Here is a 25,231-nt window from a genome sequence, read left to right as displayed (position 1 = left end):
AAAAGCGAAATAAAAGAAGGTAAGGGCTCGCATCCTGTTGACTTGTTACGGACTCGGGACACGGACACCTGCAACCGTTTCGGATAGTTTTGATCATTTTTAATTATGCGTAATTTTTTTTGTACATCGTGTAACTTTTTTTGTACATCGCGTAACTTTAGAGTAAATTTTTGTGGGATCCACACATGGCGTGAAAATCGAGTTACAACTTGTAATCTCAGTCGCACAAATTTTTAAGGCCAGATCACGACCGTTAACCGTTCAGGAACGGTCATACTGCCCCGTTTCCACTTGTTACATCTATAGAAGTCCAGTTATAGAGAAAAAGAAGAGTCCTGGCAAAAAGACACATGGGCCAGGTTGATCACAGACGTAAACGCCTCTAGAAGTTTGAGAAAGAAGAAAGGATGTCGAAACCAGAGGATCAGACAAACACAATAAATGTTGAAAATGGAAGTTCCAATTGAAGTTTGTGAAATGCCAAAATGACAACCCTATGCTCCAGCCGGCAAAGAAACACTTTTGTTTTATCTTTGGTCTTCAAGCGCACAAGCAAGACACCAACAAAATATGCTCCGTTACTTCACAAGATTGGTGAACCAAATTGGAGAAGATTTTGCACAATGCATAGCAACATGTGAACAAGTTGCAAACTTTGAGAGGATTTGCCTCATTAGGGGATTCAATACTCGTTGAAGTCCTAAAATTTAGCTCCAGTTTGTAAAATTTCAACAATGTTCTTAATACTAGCACATGGATTAACCTTTTATGTACCGTATACACTTTTACCATTAAATACATAACACATAATTCGAATTTGAATTTGAAACTTAAATTTTGCATATGTGTCGTATATCCAACCCAACCGTGATAATGTATATATCGTCGGTGTATATAAAATTTACTCCTAACATAAATGGACCTCGAGATTATGAATTTTTAACTTGTAACGTCATCGAATGACGGCTAGTCTCAACCGTTTTACATGATCAAGTCTGTGCCCCTAAGCAACATAGGATGGGATGAGTAGTTTTCCTGGGAGTTGATTGATAAAAAGAACATAACACGAATATGGTCTTCTACCAGGACTTATTATAAACGGTCTACCAGCTTATTCTCATACACAAGGAAAGAGGGTATGTAGATGCTCAATTAGCAGACTAGACCACGAACAAAAATGGCACAGCATTATAACGTTAACAGTTGGATTTTATCAAATAAAAAAATAAAAAATTAATCCGTGTTCTATGGATTGATAGATTGCAAAAATTCAAATGATATACTGATCAGCAGTACTCAATGCCAGCTATATTCCGTGACAATATGCCCTGTTTAAGAAAATGACAACATGGATTTATTTGGACCTTCAAATCACAACGTGAAAGGCGGTATCCTCCTAAAAATAGATTCAAACAGAGGACAGCTTAAGTCTCTTCACAAGCTTAAGATCCTTGAAGATCACAGAGGGAAGTTTATATTTTTCTCCTCCCTCCTTTCCTTCTTTCTTTCTTTCTTTCATTGAGGAACGAAAACCCCACCACCCCCTCCCTTTCTGCAGCATCAACAATGGGTTGTGGGGAATCAAAACATGCTGTTGCCACGGCAGATACCGTCAGCCAAAGCAAGAGATCAAATTCTAAGAAGGCGAATGGTCAGGAGAATCCAACTGTCATCGAGAGAGCCACAGATGATGTGAAAGCAAACACCAATGCATCCCTGGAAGAACCAAAAAAAGGTGCTAAGGTGGTTGTCAATGAAGGTGAGAATGTTAATAAAGATTCGGGAGGTGCCATTGTCAAAGAAAGCGAAATTCCAAAAGCTGATGATGTGACAGAAAGCGAGGTTCCAAAAGCCGATGATGTGAAAGAAAGCGATCATCAAGGAAAGGGAGAGACTGTAGTCGAAACTGTCAAAGAAAAAGAGGCCGCGGTTGTTCCTGAGGATACAAAAGATGAGAGTGAAAAGAAAGATCTGAAGGAAGAAAGCACCGAGGAAAAGAAAAAGGAGGAAGCTGGCCCTGATTCCCCACCCAAGAAAGCCCCATCTGAGCAGCAAACAGATGCAAATGAAATTGTGGAGGACAAGGGACCAACCACAGAGACAAAAAGTGGTTGGTGATCAGTGCATAATATTTTATCAGCTTTGCTGCATGAATTATCTCAGTGATTCTAGCTATGTAGGACTATAATTCACGAAATTTGCCAGTAACATAGGCTTAGTTTCAATTCTCGATATTGATCGTTGATATGATTTGCTCTATATATGCAGAAGAGGCCCTTACAGAAAACAAAGGAAATCAAGATAAAGAGGGAGAAGCTGCCGTGCAAACTACTGAAGCAAAAGCCGAGAAGGCTCCTGATGCTAAAGAGGTATGGTTCTGATATTTAGGCTTTAGAGGATGGTATTTGGGGTGGTTTTAACAATTTTTATAATTCACAACATTTTGTTAGACAACAAACTTTGTAAAATTGCAACCTTTAATCCGATTTTCTAATTCCTAGTGCAGTCATTTTTGCTTTCAATTCACTTGCTAACCGATAAATAAATCATTCACAATCATGCTGGATAATCTACTTACCACCTCACAATCATGCAGATATTCCGGTTATAATGCCATTATTTAAATCTCACAATTTTCAACATCTCTACAGAATTTTTTACGTAGGAAGGTGGAAAAGTTTTATCTAGGTTTTTTTTTTCCCCAAAACCGATAACATTTGCATTAATAACTATAGCTTGTAGCAACTAGTGCAACTGTTCTTTCACATCTGCTTGAGCTGCCTCCAACAGCCAAGCGGGAAAGTTTCCTTCCCACTCAACCTCATTTAAACAATTAACAGCGAACCTTGCTAAACTATGACTGACACAGTTGTTTTCTCTTTTGGTGAAAGAGAAACAACATTTATCAAAGCATCTTTTTAGATTCCTTGTATCATTTAGCACCGTTGAAGTCAAGATGTACCACCTTATCTATTACTATCATCTGGCAATCTGACTCAAACTCAACTTTCTTCCATGCCCTTCTTTTTGCCTGTATCGTTGCTTCCCTGATTACTAGTGCTTCCTCTAGTCTGGCCTCACTGCAGCTACTTCTTGGAGTTGCCCATGTAATCAGCACCTTCCCTTTACTGTCGCTCGCTACCACTCCCCATCCTGCTTTGTTCATCTTCTGGTTCAAAGCCGCATCTGTGTTTATTTTGATCCAGCCTTTTTGTGAGGGAACCCACCTGAGATCCTGATCTCCTGCTGCCTCGTCCTGTTCTTTGTTGACCCTATCTTTTAGCTACTTAATGTACCAATATTTGCTTTACTGGAATTCATCAGAAACTTAAGTACAGTGATTGTGAATTTTCAGGAGCATGCAACTGAATCATCTGAAAAGGATCCAAAGACAACCTGAAGACTCATCCATTAGGCATTTTTAAGTACTTGATATTGGAAGTCGATGGTATCTCCAAATTATGTACTCGTATCAATTTATTCTGTTTACTGGCAGACATATACGGCTGTATTTATTCATTTATCGAACTATCAATATTACTATTCTGTTCAGGGTTTCTTTAATACACATTGACAGATGTTCCGCCAGGATCTGAATCCTTCTTGTTTGTCTAACATCTTGGTCATTGATTATCAGCTAAAATCAAACGAACCCCAAATCTTGAATTTCTTGAAGTTTTCATTTGCCCATTGATAGGAAACTACGATCAAGTTTGAGCTGTTAGAAAGTACAAAACTCAAAGTGCCCTTGAGGTAGAATGCCATGCAATATGACGTCAAATGTTTCCTCAAAATCTCAAACTCTGTTCCTCTCATTTCAAGAGTTTCTTGAGAATCTCAACAGCATTTTCATCACTGATCAACAGGCCCCGGCCTAACATATTATCACGGAGTGACACTATTGACGCTCACTTTTTTGTTCTTATTTTAATACAAGGGCATCAACCATTTCGGTTGAAGGTATACATAGATCTGCATCTTCTGCGACTACTGCATTTCTTCTCTCTCTCTCAGCCATAACGCTGTTTTATAGAGCAATTTGAGAAGTTGGTGGATTACAAAACGAAGATACCATCGTTTACTTCTCCCGTATGCATTAAGATGTCAACCCTCATAGGATAACCTGGACTGCGGAGGTTGTTCTTTATTATTACTTGTTTATTTTCTTTTTTTTTAAGAGGAGGAGGAGGAGGAGGAGGAGGAGGAGGAGGGGGGGGGAGTGGTTTAGGGAAAGCAGCTTGGATGTGGAGAATGACCAGCAACTCCATCACCTCCCAGTTGCTTAAGCTTTGTATATATCAACAATTAATGTATTTACATAAACAATGATGAAGTCACTCGCAGTCCCCCTTTTCGTTTCAGGAAATAGAATCTACTAACTATATACAACAGTTTTTCCCAAACCATTCCTGAGAAGTACCAATTTTCAGCAGTGTACTTCAAAGATGCAGAGTCCCAGGGAAAGGATCAAAAGAATGCGGCAACATCTCGTCTATTTACAAGTAATATCTACATTGACTCCACCTGATCCTTCACTTCCGAGCTTCTTCTCAAAATTGTGGATGATAAATTTCGAGCTAACACAAAATTCCCATCAATATCCATGGTTCTGTATGCAGCAATACGAGGATCCATGATTATTCTGCATGAAACTCCTTCCTCGTTACCCATTTGAATACCATAATACACCAAATGATCAAGAATGCTGTCTCCAGGCACTGACCTGCAAAAGTTTTTGCTAACTTTTCAGATAATTGTGCCATCAATGAACAGACGTATACATGAGCTGAAACAACTTAATATGTCTTTCATGGTCAATGAAACAAGGGACAAATGCTTAATCCTGTATGGGCAGCCAAGTGTCTTCATTGTCATCAACTTCCTCTCATCCTCAAGTTCATGGCAAGCGCGGAAATAATCATTCAATTTCTACATCTTAGGAGTCAATTAAGAGAAAATTCACCTGCTACATGTCGGATCTTCACCAGAATCATCACACACCTTCTCAATCATAAAAACTAAACTTCCGAAACCAATATTGTAAAGCCACACCTGCAAATCCAAGTATTAATTTGAGAAAAAGCTAGAAAGCAATTTCAGAAAAGGACACATGTTATTTGACTCTACCTAGTATGCAATTTGATCAAAATACTATGCATGTACCCAACCACACAAGATCCAATTTATTAGAGGATTACCTCTCTTGGGAAGTGATGGTACGTCTTCTGAGGGAAAAAATAATAATAAGGCGGCAAATGAGGCACAATATCATGCTCGTGTGTAACCCTAATTGTGTGAGGAACGAATTCACTATAGTAGGATGCAAAAGCTGCATTACCAATTCGAGGTTGTCCAAATGTTACAACCTGAACATCTTTCTCTCCAATATTGACCTGGGAATAAGCAGAGAAAGCTTTGATCAATGATAAGATATCCCCAGAATAACCTAACACATATCCTGGTAAAGCACACAGTGTTCAACACAATCTCCTAATGTTCGTCAAATATGCAACTCTCCACTAATTACCCTTAAATAAACTTTCTACACATACTAATCATTCCATGCTCCATTTGCTAAAAATGCAAGAAAAGATCACGTCAGGTCTCCTATTGACCTTACATCATGAAGGGTGGCACAACCAAATATTTTGTAAAAATAGAAGTATATAGCAAGCGCTTATGTATGCTAGTTCAGCCATCAAAGAACACTTTAAAGAAAATTTCCTCCCTTTTCCTCCTAAATTTTCTTTAAATGGGGGTAAGGAGGATTACGAATAGTGAATATGGAGGAAACAAGAGCACAAAGACAACAATTCAAACAAAAAACTACTCAAAAAGATCATGATATAGTAATAGTATCCCTATTTAATCAGTCGTGTATCCAGGAGACATATATGGAAGACAAAGTGTTTAGAAATTAAAAACTTCAAAGATCTCAAGGTTACAATTACCGTGAGATCCAGTGCACAGAAAGCAGCCATAGCTCCTCCCATTGAATGCCCTGTCAACATAATTTTAATATCACCATATAACTCCTTTGCTCTTTCAACAGCACTTAGAATTCCCGGACGTAAAGTTGTGTTGTGATATGCAGTATAAAAACCATGGTGCACCTGAAACAATGTAGAGGCAAATGAACACAATTTGCTCCATAAAGAATCTAGAACGAAGACATAACTCAGAACAAAATGTAGCACACACCATTGCATTATCCATTCCAGGGTAATCTATGTCAAGTTGCTTCCAGTACAAATCTGCAATCCAATTCTGTATGCTGTACCAAACGAATTAACCCACCCAAGGAAATCAGAATATGTCAGAACATTTGGGCTAAGATAGTCAGCGAAGACATATTAACGCACATGAAATAAGCGAATACCCTCCACTCTGAAATAAGAACATGAAATAATCATATTAAGATAGTCGATATTTCAGATATTATCGACTTTTTTATAAGAGGTCCAAGTCTTGAACGATCTTATTACCCTGTCCTGTAGTTAGGTCTTAGACCCAATTATCACTTGCTATGATGTACTAAATATGATAAGCAAATAGCTAATAGAAAACTTCACTCCTGTCATCCATCTCGGTGTTAGAAATGGCTGCAGACCCTCCGCTGTTTGGATGCAAAAGGAATATTTTAAGTTTTGGGAAAATCTAAAAGGACATGTAGTCATGTTTCTAGCCCATAAATGGACATAATTAATGAACTCCAACTGTCAACTTAGAGCAAGGCCCTTTTACTTCACTAAACAGTCTGTATTGAGAGATAAACAACATATCAACATGGAGTAAGAAAATAATGAAACCTGGTTTCTTGAGTGCCTCTAAATGCAATTATAATAGCATTGAGATCCTTTGCTACTCCTACAAATGCCTGCAGCAATTATAAGAAACTGTAAGCAACAATGCCACCATCAAGGGAAGAAATGGAGAAGAATTGGATCAAACAGTTAAAATTGGAATCCAATCCACCGTCCTCATTCCATTATACAGTAAAAACACACCTGGAGGCAGCGTTGGACATCAATAATTAGCTCTATCATTTCAAAACCCTGCTTCAATATAGAAAATTTCTTTGCTTAGACACATAATTGACCATTGCTGTGATACTAGCCAAAAAAGGGGGGGAAAATCATGCATCAATGACCCGCAATTCCATTAGTTCAATCAGCTGAGTATAAAGCGGTCACGCTTGTAAAGTACCTCGGTGAGATCATTACATCTTTCACATGTCCAAGTAAATAATTGTGTTGTATCTGACCAGTAGACCTGCAAGTGCCAAATTTTCCTTCAGATGCATTGTCGGTATGGAATTTCTCAGAATTAAGCCACAAAGTGTCTTAGTAATACAACGTATGCTAAAAGTAAAAGCTACTAGGTATGAATCAATTGTTTTATAAACATAGAGTTGAGCTTCTATATTGGTGCCTAAACTTACTGCTGAAGCATATTCTGCCAATACTCTTGCAAGTGTGTGATTGTACACTGGCAGATGACCCTTGTCCTTGATCTTGACCTTAAGCTCTGATCCAAAAAACAACAAAAGATAAATGAGATTGGAGTTACCACAACAAAGTTAGTCAAAAAGTTCGCATATTTTATGACTCAAGGTTAAGAAAAACACAACACGAGAAAAGAACAGAAACAGCAAAAGATCCCCATTACTAATCTTAGCATTTTAGATTAGTCTTTTCCAAAATCATTTCAGGAAATTTACACTCGTAAAATAGTACGTGCTTGTTGCATACTCATTACACTTGAATGTCCAGTTCCCTTCATTCAAGTGCAGACATTGAAAAACATTATTGAAATCAAGAGCTATCCTCTTCTCATGTAAACCATCCTCATGGCACTCAAGATAGATTTTCACCCGGCAAGAAAAGAATGAACGAAAATTCACGTACTCTCATGATAATGGAAGCACATTACTATATGCAAGGATACCTCCTTGAAGAACTCCATGCTTCAATGTTCTTGTTAAATTCCTAGATTCTCTAGAGGAAAAATCCCTTGCTCATTTAAACAAGCACAACTTCAAGAAATCGCATTCACATTTTCTTCTAACTCAAAGCATAACTCAACATAAATCACGACCTAAACTATGCAATCTATAGCTTCAAATTCTTCCAACAGTCAGTTAACAGCAAAATTACGTAAATAAACTTCCAAAGCATCAACTTTACTAACCAATTAATTACCTCTTCCAGTCGAAGTTGCACATAAAGATATCAAAATTGCCACAGCTAACCACCATTTAGCTGCCATCCTCTGCACAAAACAATAACATAATAATAAAAAAGAAAGACAAGACGTCTCTCAAAACCCCAAAAAAAAAAAAAGAGAATCTTTTACTTGTTTGAAACTGGACAATGTTAAAAAATTAAGATCCATAAGCACTAAAATTAGGGCAAATTCTGCAAGTACAAAATTCTAAATTCAGAAAAAATAAAATCTAAATACCCGCTATAGAGGTTCCTTGACAAAACCCAGAGCTTCAAGATAAGAAAGGACTGGGCTTGCGGTATTCCGGCAACCGTCGACGGGCGAAAACGGCACGGCTCAAGAATAACAAAACGACGACGGGTAAATTGTGATGGAACTTTCAGCAACTTGGCGTTGTGGGAAAAGTTAAAAAAAAAGCGTGGCTAAAAGATGCCGGAATGATTCCAAGTAAAGCGGGTTTTTGAAGCGGTGTCCATAATTATTCTCCTTGTGTCGTCGAATGTTTAACGTCGTCTAGAATATGAGTGGAGGAAACAGATTTTGTGGGGGTCTTGTTTTTGGAAAAATCCAAAATACCTTGACGTGTAAAAGTAAAAGATTGCATATCTGTGTCAAAGGTAACGATGCTGACCCCACTGTACATTATTGTATTTGGAATAGGATTGGATATTCTTTTAAAATTAGGCAACCTACATTCTGACACTCATATTCATTAATCATTTTTGACCCCAAATGATTTTGCCCCAAATTATACATAGAGCCTAGCTTGGATGTTCATTCTTTGGAATGGAACATTCTTTTGAATTCATGAGAGAGCAAAGGAAAGCAAATTCAAGTTTTGGCTTTTCTATTTTCTCTTTTTGGGATATAACTCCTAACGTCCGATAGTTAATACTAATCTAGAGTAAAGTCAAGTTAAATCTCAAATCCTATCTTTCCATAATCCAAAATATTATTTAACAGGAATCGATGATGTCTTTACTCCTCAAATCAACGGGGTTGATTCCATTTTTTTTGAGATTTAATTTATCGTACTCTGCTTGCAGAAGAGTGCGTGAACTGCAAAATCAGTATTAATTATTAGTCAATTTTCTATTTTAGAAAACATTTCTTTCAATTACTTTTGTAGCTACTTTATTTGTAAAGTGAATGTGATACGAACTTTTAACAAGACAGGGGAAAAAAAAGAAAATTGCCGACAAAAAGAATAATTGGTTTTTTTTTTCTTCCAGTCACTACTCTCATTATGGTTTTTGGCTGATAACGGATACCATCATCGCCAAGTTGATCTGGCAGAAGATAAAATGTCTGACAAAGAAATACCGGCAACCTCCTCGGTCTCCATGGTTCTAGAAGAAGGTGGAAGAGACAATCAAAGTGCTTCATCACCACAAGTGCAGGGCAGGGCTCGAGACTATCATGAGAAGGATGTCAATCATTCCTCAAACAATTTTCGATACATGTAAGACGGGGACATCGGTACAGAGAAACTAAGTTGGAATACAGCTGGCAAACAAATACAGTGTTATACCAAAAATTATCATCCAGTGGACCAACTTGATGAAACAGGAGTGGGCCAACTTGGAGGCGCAGTAGTAGCGGGAGCGGCCCTTACTATCGAAGGCCCAAGGGGTGTTAAGGAATGGAGGTTAAGTGGGGCTAGTCTTACACCCATAACCAGCTCCAGTATGCCTATTATGGGTGGACATGAGAGTGGTCCAACAGCAGAAACTCCCAAATTAGCTTTAACGGCTATGGAAGAAGTTCGTAGATGGGAGAAGAGGCATTTACATGAGGAGCGTGTTTTCATGCACGAAGGGTGTGACGGAAAGAGAGCAAAGTTGCAGAACGATTCTGACTCCAATGCATTTCAAACGGCGGTGTCTGCAATGTAGCACCGCCGAAGCCAATGATCGCTATGGTTTGGAATTACCAGGAGTTTGGGAACCCTCGTGCAATTCGAGCCCTCAGTAAACTATTGAGGGAACAAGTTCCTAGGTTGGTCTTTCTTTCGGAAATGAAACTTTTAAGAGGGGAAATGGATGCAGTTAGATGACGAGTAGGCTTCGAGAATGGGTTTTCGGTAGACTGTCAGAATAGATGTAGGGGTCTTGCTTTATTATGGAGAGCGGAAGTTGAGCTTTCAGTAGTCAGCTACTCAGTTGGTCATATTGATGCTATGATCAAAGACTCTACGATGGGCAGTATTGGCGTTTCACTGGTTTTTATGAAAATTCGAAATTAAGTCAACGGAAGCACTCATGGCAACTATTGAGACGACTAGCTAGTTTATACTCGTTGCCATGGTTATGTGCCGGCGATTTTAATGAAATCCTATCTTCTGAGGAAAAATGTAGGGTAAAGATAGAACCCAAACCCAGATGGAAGCTTTTCGGGAGGCACTTAGGGATGCCAACTTGTATGATTTAGGTTTTAGAGGTTCTCGATACACGTGGGTGAGAGACAGGAGTCCTACTTATCGGATTTGTGAAAGGTTTGATAGGGCTGTGGCATCCCCTGAGTGGCGCTCGCTCTTCCCAACGACTATAGTACGACATCTTTCCTCTTCTTGGTCAGACCACGCTCCAATCTGCATCTCTATTAAATACACTGTAAGTGCTTTCAACAATAAGAGGAGAAGGAGGGAGACCCGCAAATTTGAGCAGCTATGGTTAGGGGATGAGGAGTGTGAAAGAAAATTGGTTGAAAATTGGCATGGGATGGGTGCAGGAGATCCTGTTGCTTCATTGGTTTCCTGTGCAGAGTAGGCTTTGACTGCTTTACAGTCATGGGGAAGATGGAAGTTTGGAAATTTAAAGGTGCGGATTAAAAAGCTTTCTGACAAGCTTGACACCATTCAATTTAACTCCTCTCATCAAATAACAGAAGAGCTCAATATTAAAAATAAGCTTGACTCACTGTTGGAGCAGGAAGAACTCTATTGGAAGCAACGATCAAGAGTCTCTTGGCTACAAGAAGGTGACCGAAACACTTATTATTTCCATCACAAAGCCAGTTAGCGAAGAATGAGAAATGCTATTGAGAGCCTTCAGTTGAAAAGTGGAGAATGGATAAGCACCGACGAACAGATTGAGGAACATATTTTGGAGTTTTATCACAAACTTTTCTCCTCAGATGGTGCGGAGGTGGAGTTATATGCAAATATTATTGATAAAAAATTAGATGATGAGATGAAATTTGAGCTAATGAAAGAGTTTTCTGACCAAGAGATCATTGATGCGTTGGAACAAACGCACTCGTGGAAAGCACCAGGGCCTGATGGTCTTTATAGCGTTTTTATTAGAGATACTAGGGGATTGCTGGGAAAGAGATGAAGGACATGACTCTCTCAGTTCTTAATGGTGGTGCAAAACTAGGTAAGTTGAATTAGACTAATATAGTGTTAATACCTAAAATGAAAAGCTCTGCTATGATATCTGACTACCACCCTATCAGTTTATGCAATGTTGCATATAAATTGATCGCAAAATTTTTGACAAATCACTTTGAAGCATGTGATGCCACATATTATTAGTGACAATCAAAGTGTCTTTGTTAAAGGACGATTGATTACGGATAATGTAATGGCGGCTATTGAAATGTTCCACTGGTTGAAGCATGGGAGTGAGAGATAAGATAGTTTTTTGGCACTAAAACTTGATATGAGTAAAGCGTATGATCGTATTGAATGGAAGTTTCTTGAATATATGTTACATGCTACAGGTTTTCCTCAACATTGGTGTAATTTAATCATGGAGTGTGTACGCTCTATTTCTTACTCGATTATTATTAATGGTGGTCATACAGATTTTTTTGAGCCGAGGAGAGGATTGTGTCAGGGCGATCCTCTCTCGCCTTATCTCTTTATTTTGTGTGTAGAAGGGCTTTCGTCGCTTATCCCAAAGATGGAGAGGCAGGGCTTATGGAGTGGGATTCAAATGGGAAGAGAGGGTCCTTCAATTACTCATCTTTTGTTTGCAGATGATAGGGTTTGTTTGGATTGGCCTTTATTTTCCCAAATATATTTGCTTGCGTCATCATTACAATTTTCAATACACCTTTTTACCTTCCCAATTACCTTTTTATCTCACATACATCACATCACAAAAAGTAGTACAGTAAAAATATCTCAAATAACTTACAATCCAAACAAATCCTATAGTCTATTTTTTGCTAAAGTAGACAAACGAAGCATCCAAGCTATCATGAAGGTATTGCAGATTTACGAGAAGCATCGGGATAAAAGGTGAATTTTCAAAAATTTCGTCTATGCTGCAGTAGCAACATGTCCCAAGAAATACAAAGACAACTTTCTAGTCTGCTAGGTGTACAAGATGATGATGAGAAAGGGCTTTATTTACCATATATGGTTGGTAGGTCCAAATCTGAGATTTTTCGTCTTGTTAGAGAAAGAGTTTGGAAGAAGCTTAAAGAATGGAAGGAAAAAACTTTGACGCAGGCGGGGAAGAATGTGTTAATCAAGGTAGTAGCCCAGGCTATTCCCACTTATGTGATGTCTTGCTTCAAGCTCCCAAAAAATACTATGCGTTGACATTAAATCTTTAATTCAAAACTTTTGATGGGGGTGAGAAAGGGAACAAAAAGAAGTTGTGTTGGCTGAAATGGAATCATTTATGTAAAATGAAATCTGAAGGAGGATTGGATTTTAGAAGCATGGAGGCATTTAATCTTGCTTTATTAGCAAAACAAGGGTGGAGGATAATTAAAAATCTTGTTTTTTTGGCAGCCAAAGTTTTAAAGGCCAAGTATTTTGCTATGATAGATTTCTTGAACACTAAATTAGGGAGCAATCCGTCTTATCTATGGAGAAGTTTATTGGCAAGAAGAATCTTATTGCAAAGAGGCGTCGTGTGGAGAGTGGGTGATGTTTCAAACATACAGGTTTGGGATGATCTTTGGCTACCCTATCATCCATCATTCTAGGTGTCACAATGCTCGAGGACTCTGTGGCCAGATGCTAGAGTATGTGATTTAATTGACGTCCATTCTGGTGACTGGAAGATGGACTTGCTTTACGCTTTATTCTTGAGTTATGAGGTACAAATTATTCGAAAAATTCCTCGCTCCCCATAGTGGGCAAAGGATGGGATAGTATGGTTCTATAATAAAAATAGGAGTTTTGACGTCTGGTCAGTGTACTATTTGGCAAGAACCTTGCAGAGGCTGGACGAAGATGAGGAGGAGGCATCATCCGACAGTAAGGGAAAGTCTTTCTGGCTTAAAATTTGGAACTTGAACGTTCCTCCAAAGGTCAGAATCTTTGTTTGGCGCGCATGCTTTGATATTTTGCCTACGGGCAAATTTTATCAGATAGGCTTAAGAGATGTGTTATGAGATGCAACTAGTGTGGCTGTGATCAAGAGACTGATAAGCATATATTTTTTGATTGTATTTTTGTTCAGGAAGTTTGGTCGAGTATGGGGATGCTGAAAGCAATTTGCATGCCTGTTGCACCAAACTTTAAGGACTGGTTTGATTGTTTTTTGAAATTCCAAGGTAAAGAGATAGCAAAACTCATTTATGGCAACCATGCGGATGATCTGGAAAAGCAGGAACCAGTCATTATTTGCAGGCAAGGATGGGGATGCAACACCGGTGGGTGAGTATGCTAAGGCATTCTTACAAGAGTATTGGAATATCCACAAGAGGCAAGAAACACGTCGATATAAGGAGCATACCAAATAGGTAGCACCGAATGAGAGTTATCTGAAAATTAACGTGGATGGAGCTTTCTCTGGAGAATCAACTGGAGTCGGTGTAGTGGTGAGGAATCACTTGGATCAAGTGGAGGCTGTAATGACTGCACGGGTCGAAGGAGCTCACAATGCAGAACATGTGAAATGCTTGGCTTTTCTCACTGCTTCTGAGTTTGCAAGAGACTTTGGAATCTCACATTTCTTGCTCGAAGGGGATGCTTTAAATATTGTTCAAAGGATTAACAACAATGAACCTGATTTGTCATTGATAGTAGGGATGACAATTCGGGTCCAAATCAGGTTGGCGGGTCGGGTTCGGGTCAACCCGCCAGAAAATCTGTTGACCCGAACCCGACCCGCCAACCCGTGACAGGTCAGGTATGCTGACCCGAACCCGAAAATTTCAGGTTGACGGGTTGGCGGGTCGACCCGAAATGACCCGAAATTTAATTTTAATTTATTAATTTATCACTGTAATTTCTAATAAAATCAATTTCTCACAAAACTAATTACATAATCAAGTAATAAAAATTTAAATAAGTAATTCCAAACCAAATCTAAAATAAATTAAACACCGTAAAAGTGTTTTATCCCAAACAGAATATAAAATAAATTAAAACAGTATAAAAGTAAAAAATAATATAATATATTATTTGTCCAAATATAATAATTTCAACTTCACACAAATTAAATAAATTCATTTATGATTAAGTAATTAATGCCTTTGAAAAAAAGAATAACTTAGGTTAGTTAGATAAAATTATTTTTATATTTATTAAATTATTTTTAATTCGTAAACGGGTCATATCGGGTCATATCAGGTCACCACGGGTTGACCCGAAATCGACCTGTTTTCTTTTCGGGTTCATCGGGTCCAACCCGATTCTGACCCGAATTCCCAAAACCTCAACCCAAACCCACTAATTTCGTGTTAGGTTCGTATCGTGTTTTCAGGTCGTGTCGAAAATTGCCACCCCTAATTGATAGGTAGCTTAATCCATGGCATCAGAGCTATGCTGCATATTTTTGATTTTGTCAAGATTAGTCATGTGAGGAGGACCAATAATGTCTCGGCCCACATCATATCAAAGTTATCTTTATCTTTTGAGGGAAGTAGAGTTTGGTTTGTAAACTTCGCCAAGTCTGTTACTGGTGCTCCTCTTATAGATTTGCAATGAATGGAGGTTTTTCTCTCAAAAAATTTTTTTTTTGGGTCAGAATGTTCGTGTGGAATCTTTTTGCCAGCTTCTGAGCCCAAAAGATTTGGTCAACCCAGCGAAAGGACCCTTCCTCATGGCAAAAATGCCCAAATGACTGCCCCTTCAAAGTCCAAGCCCACGTCGTGTTCCCCACACCCTACTCCACATAAGCCCATTGGCGGGAAATCCATTTTCACACCCAGTCACGTGGCGGGAAGACGATGACTTTTCAGCCCAAAAAATGCAAAAAGAAAAAAGAAAAAATAATAAAGAAAACGTATTTATTTTAGTAGACTCTTTGCAGTTTATTTCACGTTCTTCACTTTTTCTGTTGCTTCGGCGAAAGGAATCGAGAAAAAGGCAAAGAAAAGAGAAAACCCTTGATTTCCAATGGCTAGAGGTACTCGGGCTATGAAAGAGTCATCTCCGTCATCGTCGTCGTCGTCGTCGGAGGAGGAGCCGCTGTCAAATTCATCGGAAGATGAGGAAGTGGAGCGAGGAGTTAATATTAATGATCAAGTTGAAGAAGAAGAAGATGAGGAGGAGCTCGAAGCCGTTGCGAGAACTGCCGACGATTCCGACGAAGAAGAAAATGATGCTGCCGCTAACGATGGTGGTGGTGAGCCGGACGACGACGACGAGGAGGTAGTTGAATAGTTAATTTGTCTCTTGGTTATTTTGTTAATTTTTATTTGGATTAATTGTCTGTTCATTAGTAGATCTGTAGTTTCTGCTTTGTGGAGAGTATGTGTGGTGGTTAGAGTTTGTTTTCCCAATTTTTTATTTTACGGTTTAGTGGTGGTTGGATATTTTATTCCCTTTGGCTTTTAGTTTGGATTTTGTTTTACGTTTATTTATTTAGTTAATTTTTTTGGTGCATGCATTGAGTTTTTGAGTTGATACAGATAGCTTCTGCATGTGTGTTTGTTAGGGTTTGTTTACTAAAAGTTTTGATGTTAGAGGTGGCATATTGTTGTCTGGAAAGTTTGATCTGTTTGGGGTAGAGTTCGCTGCTTTTTGGTGGATTGTCTTTATATATGACACTTGTGCGCATGCACTGGGTTTTTTAGGAGATATACGTGGCTAAAGTTTATTAGTCGTTTTATGGCTGTTTGCTTGCTATATTTACTTCCAGAAAGAGAAGTGGATGGGAAATTTGAGTTCTTTTGAGCTACATCCTGCAGAGCTGCTTATGTTGCTGTTAAAAAATAATAGTTTGCTTTTGTAATTACGAAGTTTTGGATTAGAAAGCTGTTTGATTGTTTTTGTTGCGTATATATGACCCTATTAACAGGAAGGAAATGGCAATGATGTGGGCACTGCAGTTGCTAAGCGTGAAAAAGAAAGGCTAAAAGAAATGCAAAAGTTGAAAAAACAAAAAATACAAGAAATATTGGATGCTCAAAATGCTGCCATTGATGCTGACATGGTGGGTATTCAGTTATCACATTAGTGGTATGAGGGTTTGCCTTTTCCACTTCCAAGCATCCTTTTAGTGTTTGCAGGATATTATGTTGATAGTGTTCTTTGAATGGCAGAACAACAAAGGAAAAGGGCGTTTGAAGTATCTACTTCAGCAGACAGAGTTATTTGCCCATTTTGCCAAAGGAGAACAGTCTGCTCCCCAGAAGAAGGCTAAAGGAAGGTATAGGGTAATATGGCATGCAAGTATTTTCTGTTGTGATATTTATCAGAGTTCAGGACAAGGTTTCGCCATTGTAGGACAACAGTCCTCCTTAGTATTTTTAAATGCACTCTAGTCGTCGTATAATAGTTCAGTGCAGCAATTTTTATTTTCTGAAATTCCCTTCTAGTCCTTGGATGATAGGGCTGGCGAGGAATTGTTTTTTTGGCAGCCTTCTCTGGTGATTTCATTTAGAGATTTTGCCTAGTGATCTCAACTAATTACCATATTTGTCTGTGCAATTCTGGTTGTTGATAACTTCTGCTTTTCCCTCCAAAACCGCCCGAGTCTGCCTCCAATTTGTTTGGGTGCTGAAAGGGCTGACTTTGACTATACAGAGTCAATAAATGGTTCTACTGCCTGCCTCGTGGGCTGGGACCATGGTCTGTTAAGTTTGATTTATTAGTGCTACATCTTTGGTCCACTGAAAGCGCTATGGTTTAGGAAGGTTGCGCAACTACTCATATTTTTACTTATTCATTCAAAGTCATCCTAAGGTGTTCATATCTGGTAAAATGTGGTGATTATTCTCTACTTACCTTTTTGATTCAGGGGTCGCCATGCGTCAAAGCTTACCGAAGAGGAAGAAGATGAAGAATGTCTCAAAGAGGAGGAAGATGGTCTTTCTGGAACAGGAAATACTAGACTTGTTGCACAACCTTCTTGTAATTATCTTACAGCCTTTGACATATCAAGAGATAAGCCTTTAATATTTCTTTATTTTCCTTCCTTCTTTATAGCTCTATAGGTGCATAGTATGTTTGTGGACTTATGCACATTAGCTGTTTGTGGACTTGTTTCTTGTTTTAAGGTTTGTGGTGGAATTTGCATTGTATCAAATCTTATCATTTTGACTTGGTCCTGATGCAGTCAAATCTTCTTGTGCATTTCAATTTACTGGAAGTAGATATAGGTTCCACTAGCTAAATTCTAAGCTATATTACATGCACTCATGTATGGGTGTTGTGTATGGGTTTGTGTGATTTGTTAATTTCTAATATGATATGGTGACATGGGCACAGCTGGGGAGGAGAAGAGTCGTTGACAGAGATTAAAAGATGGGCTGGCTATCATTTATGTAAAGGTTTTTCAGATAAGAATTGTTTTTATCCAATTTGTAGGGATCAATAGAAAAGGCAAATCCCTTGCAATAATACCAGATCCTGCTTGGTTTTTGTGGTCATGTTAGATAATACTTTGTGGATATCAAATAAAGCAATTCAAGAGCGTAGGGTCTCTCCAGGAGAGGTCCAAGTTTAATTCTTCAATTCCTCACATGGGCAACTGAAAAGTCTTCAGTCCACAATACTCGTAAGAGAGATTTTCTTACGGCTAAGTAAGGAAGTAGTTCTCTTCCTCGCCTGCTATTTCCTAGAAGTAAACAGAGTCAAGGATTCCGATGTACTGATTAGTAGCTTCTCTTATGGTTGTTTATGAGTTCCTTAGACGGTATCTCTTGTAGCTCTATGTCCTTCTTTTCTGATAGCTCTTCTTTATGGTAGTTCCTACTTAGGATAGTTTATGGAACTCATATGATGTTTATAGTCTTTCTTTAGTTGTTCTTTGTTTATGATTGAATAGTTGTATGCTAATATCCCTCTGGAGGCGAGGGTCTAAGCCTGCTTTTGGTGGAGTGAATAAATTTTCCATTTCTTGAATTCTCTCTTTTAATTTAAAATCATGGTATACCTGCAACCTCCTGTTCTGGGCACCAATAAAAATTCTTTCCAGTGAAAGAGATCATTATATTTCCACAGTTTTAAGCGGATATTGAGATGTAAAAATTCCCTTGTAGTTGCAATAAGGCTGTAGCTTGGAAAACCACTGCATTTGCATGTGCAGCAATGATTTTCAGTGGAATCTGTTGGAAGGAATAAACAACTCTTTTTCCTGTGAAGAATATCCTTCATTAGGAAACAATTGGTTTGTTTGCTTATGGTACTTGAGTGTATGGTTATAAACTGTTTTAAAGTCAAGAATAATCTAGATTACAACTTCTCAACTGCATAAAGTGAACTTCCAAAACCAATGTGTTTTACTGATTTTGGCGTTTTACTGATGGTTATGCACTTTATTGTTCCTTACAAACAGTGGAGTGTTGGATTGACTAATGATACTTTTTGTAATTATCTTCTTTTCTAATCATCTTGCTAGTGGACTGGTTTACTAGTTCTCGTGTCACTAGCTTTTCTGCTTAGGTGGTGTTTTATCATGTAATTTATGACTATTTCAATTATGTTTCTGCAGGTATTCAGGGAAAGATGAGGGACTATCAACTTGCTGGTTTGAACTGGCTTATACGACTCTATGAGAATGGCATAAATGGAATCCTTGCAGATGAAATGGTATGATTGTGGGCCAATTAGCATTCAATTTTCTATGTTTACATGCTCAGTGGCTGATATTTAATCTCTCTATATCTGGTGCTACTGTTGATGGTTAAAGGGACTGGGGAAAACATTGCAAACCATCTCGCTGTTAGGATACCTCCATGAATACCGAGGAATAACTGGTCCTCATATGGTTGTTGCTCCCAAATCTACACTTGGCAATTGGATGAATGAAATCCGTCGATTTTGCCCTGTTCTTCGTGCTGTAAAGTTCCTTGGTAATCCAGATGAAAGAGTAAGGATATGTGACCCTTCTAAATGTTCATTTTCAGCTGAAAGCTGTCAGATGTGTAAATTCTTAACTTTTAATGGTACAGAAATATATCCGTGAGGAGTTGCTTGTTGCTGGGAAATTTGATGTATGTGTAACAAGTTTTGAGATGGCCATTAAAGAGAAGTCTGCTTTACGTCGCTTTAGCTGGCGCTACATTATAATTGATGAAGCTCATAGAATCAAGAATGAGAATTCTCTTCTGTCAAAGACGATGAGGCTTTACAATACTAATTATCGGCTTCTTATCACTGGGACACCACTGCAGGTAATTTTTCAGTATTCTGCACAGTGATTAAAAGTTTGTGATGTGGCAAATTTTTGTCCAAGTAGTGTGTTGATTTGTCAGTTTGTCTTTTGACAAATCCCTGCCTGCATTTGAAAGTATGGTTGCCATGTGATAAGAGATGAGTGACAAAAAGTGCTCTCTGAGTTATATGCTTGATGTGCTTGCATATTGTACGAAAACCATTGTCTTTTTTGAGGGTGTAATTCTCCTGAAGTAAATTGCTTCTTGCATGTAGTGGCTGAAACATCTCTCAGAAGAAATTTTCTAGTTCCTGATGAGTTTCATTTTATTTAGGATGAATGGTATTAGAGCATGCAGAAGTTTGTGCTGAAAATTTTTTTTTTGGAGGGGGGGATGGCCAATTAAGTGTTGAGCAATGGTACTGTTGTCCTTAAAGTTGTTCTATTTGTCCTTCTCATACCTCAGATTCAGTATTCTTGATATGTAAGCTACTTGTGCAGAATAACCTTCATGAACTGTGGTCTCTTTTGAACTTTTTGCTACCGGAGATCTTCAGTTCAGCTGAAACTTTCGATGAATGGTTCCAAATTTCTGGTGAGAATGACCAGCAGGAGGTTGTGCAGCAGCTTCACAAGGTACTTAGTACAGTGCTTTCATGCATTACATGTTATTACTGCAATTGACCTGAAGTTCAATGAGTTGCCAAAACGAAACAGACCACTTTCACTGTATTTTCTTGGTATGATAACTCACTATTGGTTGAATTGTTATTTGTGCTTTATGCGGGTTTATATACATATACATAGCGGAAAGCTCTGTTTCCTTTTATTAGTTTAGAAATATTCGTTTAGATGCCTTTCACTTAATCGATCTTGCTGTTTTTGTTGCGACCTCTTTTTATACGCCACCCCTGGCTGGTGAGCTATTTTAGTCTTCTCTGACCTTTATAGTAATCTTATTTGTCTTTTCTCATTCTGCTGTATTCCCTACATTCTCTTGTACATCGACCACAATTATAGTTTCTATTAAATACTTGATTTTTTTAGAAATGATTAAGAGAGTTTACTTTTGGACATGGCTCTTTCTGTGATCCACGTGATTGTGTAAAATCTGTTCCACTGATAACTCTCCTATTTTTGCCCCCGTTATTGATGTTCTTAACTTGATAATTGCAATAACAGGTTCTCCGGCCTTTCCTTCTGAGAAGGTTGAAATCAGATGTTGAGAAAGGTTTGCCTCCAAAGAAGGAAACGATCCTTAAAGTTGGTATGTCCCAGATGCAAAAGCAATACTACAGAGCTCTTTTACAGAAGGATCTTGAAGTCGTAAATGCTGGTGGAGAGCGCAAACGTCTTCTTAATATTGCAATGCAGCTACGTAAATGTTGTAACCACCCATATCTTTTCCAAGGTGCTGAACCTGGACCTCCTTATACTACAGGAGACCATCTGATAGAGAATGCTGGTAATGCTCTTTTGTCACTCTCTAGCATGAAGGCTATCTATGTTTGGACTCCTTTGAACTTTTCCCCCCCTAATGGATCTGCACAGGCAAAATGGTTCTTTTGGATAAGCTACTTCCCAAGTTAAAAGAGCGTGATTCACGGGTGTTGATATTCTCACAGGTTTGTTTTTTAATCTTCTAGCTACTATTTGTTAGGTGAAGCTTACAATAATTGGAAACTGTACTGTTTAAGCCTCCAGAGGATTATGTGCCTCACCCGTCCTTTCATTTCTAGTCTTAGTAAATTCTTTTCTGCTTCATATTGACATTTTGATTAGTAACGCCTTAACATGATGTGATGCAGATGACGAGGTTGCTTGACATTCTTGAAGACTATTTGATGTACCGTGGATACCTGTATTGTCGCATTGACGGCAATACTGGTGGGGAAGATCGTGATGCTTCCATTGATGCCTTTAACAAACCAGGGAGTGAAAAATTTGTATTTTTGTTGTCAACTAGAGCTGGAGGGCTTGGTATTAATCTTGCAACTGCAGATGTGGTCATTCTCTATGATAGTGACTGGTATGTATTGTCAGCATTAGTTACTTGTTGATACTGGTTTGGATTACTGTATGCTAATTTCATTAGTCTTCGTCATCTTTAGGAACCCACAGGTGGATTTACAGGCCCAGGATCGTGCTCACAGAATTGGGCAGAAGAAAGAAGTACAAGTCTTCCGTTTCTGCACCGAGGTTTGACTCGTTTTAGTTAACTTAGTGGTGAGCTGGAATGTGGGTAGTCAGAAGTAGGCTACATTGAAAAGTACAGTAATAGTTGTTAATTGGTTATTGGCAGTATACAATTGAGGAAAAAGTGATTGAGAGGGCTTATAAGAAGCTTGCACTTGATGCTTTGGTTATCCAGCAAGGGCGGTTGGCTGAACAAAAGAGTAAGATTTTATTCCGCATGGTCTTTGGCTACACTAGGTTGCTTGAGAAATTGGTGTGCTTGAAATATGATCCTGAATGGTTTTGGTGCAGCTGTTAATAAAGATGAGTTGCTCCAAATGGTGAGATTTGGGGCAGAGATGGTTTTCAGTTCCAAAGATAGTACAATAACTGATGAAGATATAGATCGGATAATTGCTAAAGGAGAAGAGGCAACAGCTGAACTTGATGCAAAGATGAAGAAGTTCACAGAAGATGCAATTAAATTCAAAATGGACGACTGTATGTCATCCACATGTTTGATCTATCTGTAGTCATTAAATTGTTATCTTCTTTTCCTGCTACTTTTGTGTTTGAGGCTAAAAGTTGATATTCTTCTGCAGCTGCTGACTTCTATGATTTTGATGATGAAAAGGTAGAATTGTTTTTATACTGTTGGTTTGTTTGTCATCAGGATGTCTTCCATGCTGACATATGGCTTCTATTTCTCCAACTGGTCTTTCTTGTTTTCTTTTTAAAGGATGAGAACAAGTTTGATTTCAAGAAAATTGTGAGTGAAAATTGGCTGGAACCCCCTAAGAGAGAGCGGAAGCGCAAGTATGGTTTCACATTACCAGAAGTTTGATGTGTATTTTGTTTTGTCTTTCATTACTCATAGTCTTTCCTCTTTGCATGGTAGTTACTCAGAATCGGAATACTTTAAGCAAACAATGCGCCAAAGCGGTCCTGCAAGACCCAAAGAGCCACGAATTCCTCGAATGCCACAGTTGTAAGTTTTTTTTTTTTTGTCTATTTAACACCTACATCAAATTTTTTTTCTCTTTTGTGCTGTGTTGTCACTGTATCTGCTGCTAAACTTTTCCTGATCTGGGTTTCCGTGCTGGATTAAATTTGATGCCTTTTTCAAGGCATGACTTTCAGTTCTTCAACACACAGAGGCTTAGTGAGCTATATGAGAAAGAAGTGCGCTATCTAATGGTTGGTGACGTCATGACTTTCTTTCTTTTGGTTTGTTAATATTTGTATGCCTTATTTAATTTTGCTTTTATTTAAGCTTCTTTGTTTCATATTTTCAGCAAACACATCAAAAGAATCAATTGAAGGATACAATAGATGTGGAAGAACCTGAAGGTATTAACGTTCACATTACATGAATGCTTATTGGTCTTTTGAAATGTGAATTTTATTGATTGGCTTGTACACGTAGATGTTGGAGAGCCTTTGACTGCTGAAGAGCAGGAAGAGAAGGAGCGGTTGTTGGAAGAAGTGAGTGTACTTCACATTGTCTGTTAAGATACCTAAAATTTTTTCTTTTACGAACTCGTGTAATTTGAAGTGCTTAAGGCTCTTACTTCAACTTAACTTTGTGACTTGTAGGGGTTTTCAACATGGAGTAGAAGAGACTTCAATACCTTTATCAGGGCCTGTGAAAAGTATGGCAGAAATGATATAAAAGGTATTGCTACTGAAATGGAAGGGAAAACAGAGGAAGAGGTTGAAAGATATGCAAAGGTTTTCAAAGAAAGATACAAGGAGTTGAATGGTGAGTAATAAACTCAGTTTTGTGATGTATATAATCTCAATTTTGAGTAATTTACATTTGTAAGCTTTTCTTGATGCTACTAAAGAGAATGCTCGGATGTGTTATGGTTGTGATGCGTATTTTCTTTGTCTTAATGTTGTCAGATTAATGGTAATCGCCATGTGAACATTTAATACAATATAAAAGGATGTTAAGTGAATAATATCGGTGTTAAGAGCTGTTGTACAAGCAGGAATGGAGTTACTTTTTATCATTTATTGGGGCTCTTTATTCTGACATGATAAATTAATGGTGGATATGTGGTTTTTACAGATTATGATAGGATCATTAAGAACATTGAAAGAGGAGAGGCCAGAATATCTCGGAAAGATGAGATCATGAAAGCCATTGGAAAGAAATTGGATCGCTATAAGAATCCATGGCTGGAGTTGAAGATCCAGTATGGTCAGAATAAAGGGAAATTGTATAATGAAGAGTGTGATCGATTCATGGTGACTGACTGACTTGCAAGTTATTTTAACGATCCATGTTTGATAATTTTATGTGCCTCTTATTTTTCCTGCCTCATCCTGTACAGATATGCATGGTTCACAAACTTGGATACGGAAACTGGGATGAGCTGAAGTCAGCATTTCGCACATCACCTTTGTTTCGTTTTGATTGGTTTGTCAAGTCTCGCACCACTCAAGAACTTGCGAGGAGATGTGATACGCTAATTCGTTTGGTTGAGAGGGAAAACCAGGAATTTGATGAACGTGAGAGACAAGCCCGCAAAGAGAAGAAGCTTGCAAAGGTTGATCCTTCTTTTTCCCCGTTGTGTGAAGTCATTATACTGGTGGAACCTATTCTTTTCTTGCTCATAAATTGTCTGGAATTCTTATGAGAACTAATCAAAATGGTCTGTATTTGATATTTGTAGCAAAATATGACTCCATCTAAACGTGCAATGGCAAGGCAAGCTACTGAGAGCCCTCCTATTTCAAAAAAGCGCAAGCAGTTGCTGATGGATGATTATGTAAGCTCGGTATGCTTCTTGTTTTGCTAATCTTGCAAATTTTGTTTATAAACTGATATCAGCGGGTCTAAGGAAATGTATTGTGTCTTCATCAGGGGAAGAAGAGGAAGTGATGCCATAATGCAAAATGACTGACGGTCATTTTGCGGTGGTCCTCTGCTATTCTAACTAGGAGGATGCAAAAGATGGATGGACCAACCAATATGTCTGTCTTACAAGAACTGATTGGTTTTGGCATTTGCTGTCTGTACTGGCGGCAACATTGATCGGCTCCGAGGAATTAATATAAATTCAAATTTTAGATTAGGAGTTAGTTATTATTGTATAGATTTATGGCAGTAGACCTGAGCTATAGTGCTCGTTTTGGGTGAAACGGCTATTCAACTTTCCTTTGAGATTGCCATGCTCGATGCTGTACGGTTTCAACTCTTGGTTCTCCTTGGCACGGGGACGGTTAAATATTTCGAACAAAAATGTTCCTGGGAAATATAACTTTTGATAGTTGTAATGCGTATGTTGAGGCTGTATGCTTGGACTTGGATA

At 38.3% G+C, this 25,231-nt stretch overlaps 4 protein-coding genes across 5 annotated transcripts; 3 read left to right on the top strand and 1 right to left on the bottom strand.

Annotated features, from left to right (window-relative positions):
• The first annotated feature begins 1,389 nt into the window (after positions 1-1,389).
• Positions 1,390-3,546, top strand: LOC113734744 (uncharacterized). The gene is made up of 3 exons (XM_027261399.2): positions 1,390-2,110; positions 2,269-2,369; positions 3,356-3,546. Exons 1-3 carry the CDS (start codon positions 1,567-1,569, stop codon positions 3,398-3,400), a joined length of 690 nt encoding a protein of 229 aa, XP_027117200.1. The 5' UTR covers positions 1,390-1,566; the 3' UTR covers positions 3,401-3,546.
• Positions 3,547-4,223: 677 nt separating this feature from the next.
• Positions 4,224-8,790, bottom strand: LOC113733993 (lipase-like). Its single transcript, XM_027260259.2, has 11 exons — positions 8,464-8,790; positions 8,202-8,271; positions 7,442-7,527; positions 7,207-7,272; positions 7,008-7,055; positions 6,810-6,877; positions 6,202-6,274; positions 5,952-6,113; positions 5,199-5,393; positions 4,964-5,052; positions 4,224-4,723 (listed from the first exon to the last, which is right to left on the bottom strand). The coding sequence occupies exons 2-11, from the start codon at positions 8,266-8,268 to the stop codon at positions 4,510-4,512; spliced, it is 1,068 nt and encodes a 355-aa protein (XP_027116060.2). The 5' UTR covers positions 8,269-8,271; positions 8,464-8,790; the 3' UTR covers positions 4,224-4,509.
• Positions 8,791-10,607: 1,817 nt separating this feature from the next.
• Positions 10,608-11,256, top strand: LOC113735335 (uncharacterized). The gene is made up of 2 exons (XM_027262354.1): positions 10,608-10,990; positions 11,157-11,256. Exons 1-2 carry the CDS (start codon positions 10,608-10,610, stop codon positions 11,254-11,256), a joined length of 483 nt encoding a protein of 160 aa, XP_027118155.1.
• A 4,166-nt stretch (positions 11,257-15,422) lies between these two features.
• LOC113733992 (ISWI chromatin-remodeling complex ATPase CHR11) lies at positions 15,423-25,202 on the top strand. Of its 2 annotated transcripts, none has more exons than XM_027260257.2 (25): positions 15,423-15,787; positions 16,437-16,571; positions 16,681-16,787; positions 17,379-17,491; positions 19,074-19,171; positions 19,272-19,451; positions 19,534-19,755; positions 20,238-20,372; positions 20,919-21,201; positions 21,288-21,361; positions 21,545-21,765; positions 21,848-21,935; positions 22,039-22,132; positions 22,224-22,412; positions 22,514-22,545; positions 22,651-22,727; positions 22,810-22,899; positions 23,039-23,108; positions 23,207-23,261; positions 23,338-23,396; positions 23,508-23,673; positions 23,986-24,164; positions 24,251-24,466; positions 24,593-24,688; positions 24,784-25,202. In XM_027260257.2, exons 1-25 carry the CDS (start codon positions 15,533-15,535, stop codon positions 24,799-24,801), a joined length of 3,252 nt encoding a protein of 1,083 aa, XP_027116058.1. In that variant the 5' UTR covers positions 15,423-15,532; the 3' UTR covers positions 24,802-25,202. The 2 variants fall into 2 exon arrangements, with proteins under 2 accessions (XP_027116058.1, XP_027116057.1); XM_027260256.2 differs by having other exon boundaries at positions 15,424-15,787; positions 24,593-24,697.
• The last annotated feature ends 29 nt before the right edge of the window (positions 25,203-25,231 follow it).

The sequence above is a fragment of the Coffea arabica genome, chromosome 3c, assembly GCF_036785885.1.
Source record: "Coffea arabica cultivar ET-39 chromosome 3c, Coffea Arabica ET-39 HiFi, whole genome shotgun sequence".
NCBI lineage: Eukaryota > Viridiplantae > Streptophyta > Magnoliopsida > Gentianales > Rubiaceae > Coffea > Coffea arabica.
This window is presented reverse-complemented; position numbering and strand designations above follow the sequence as displayed.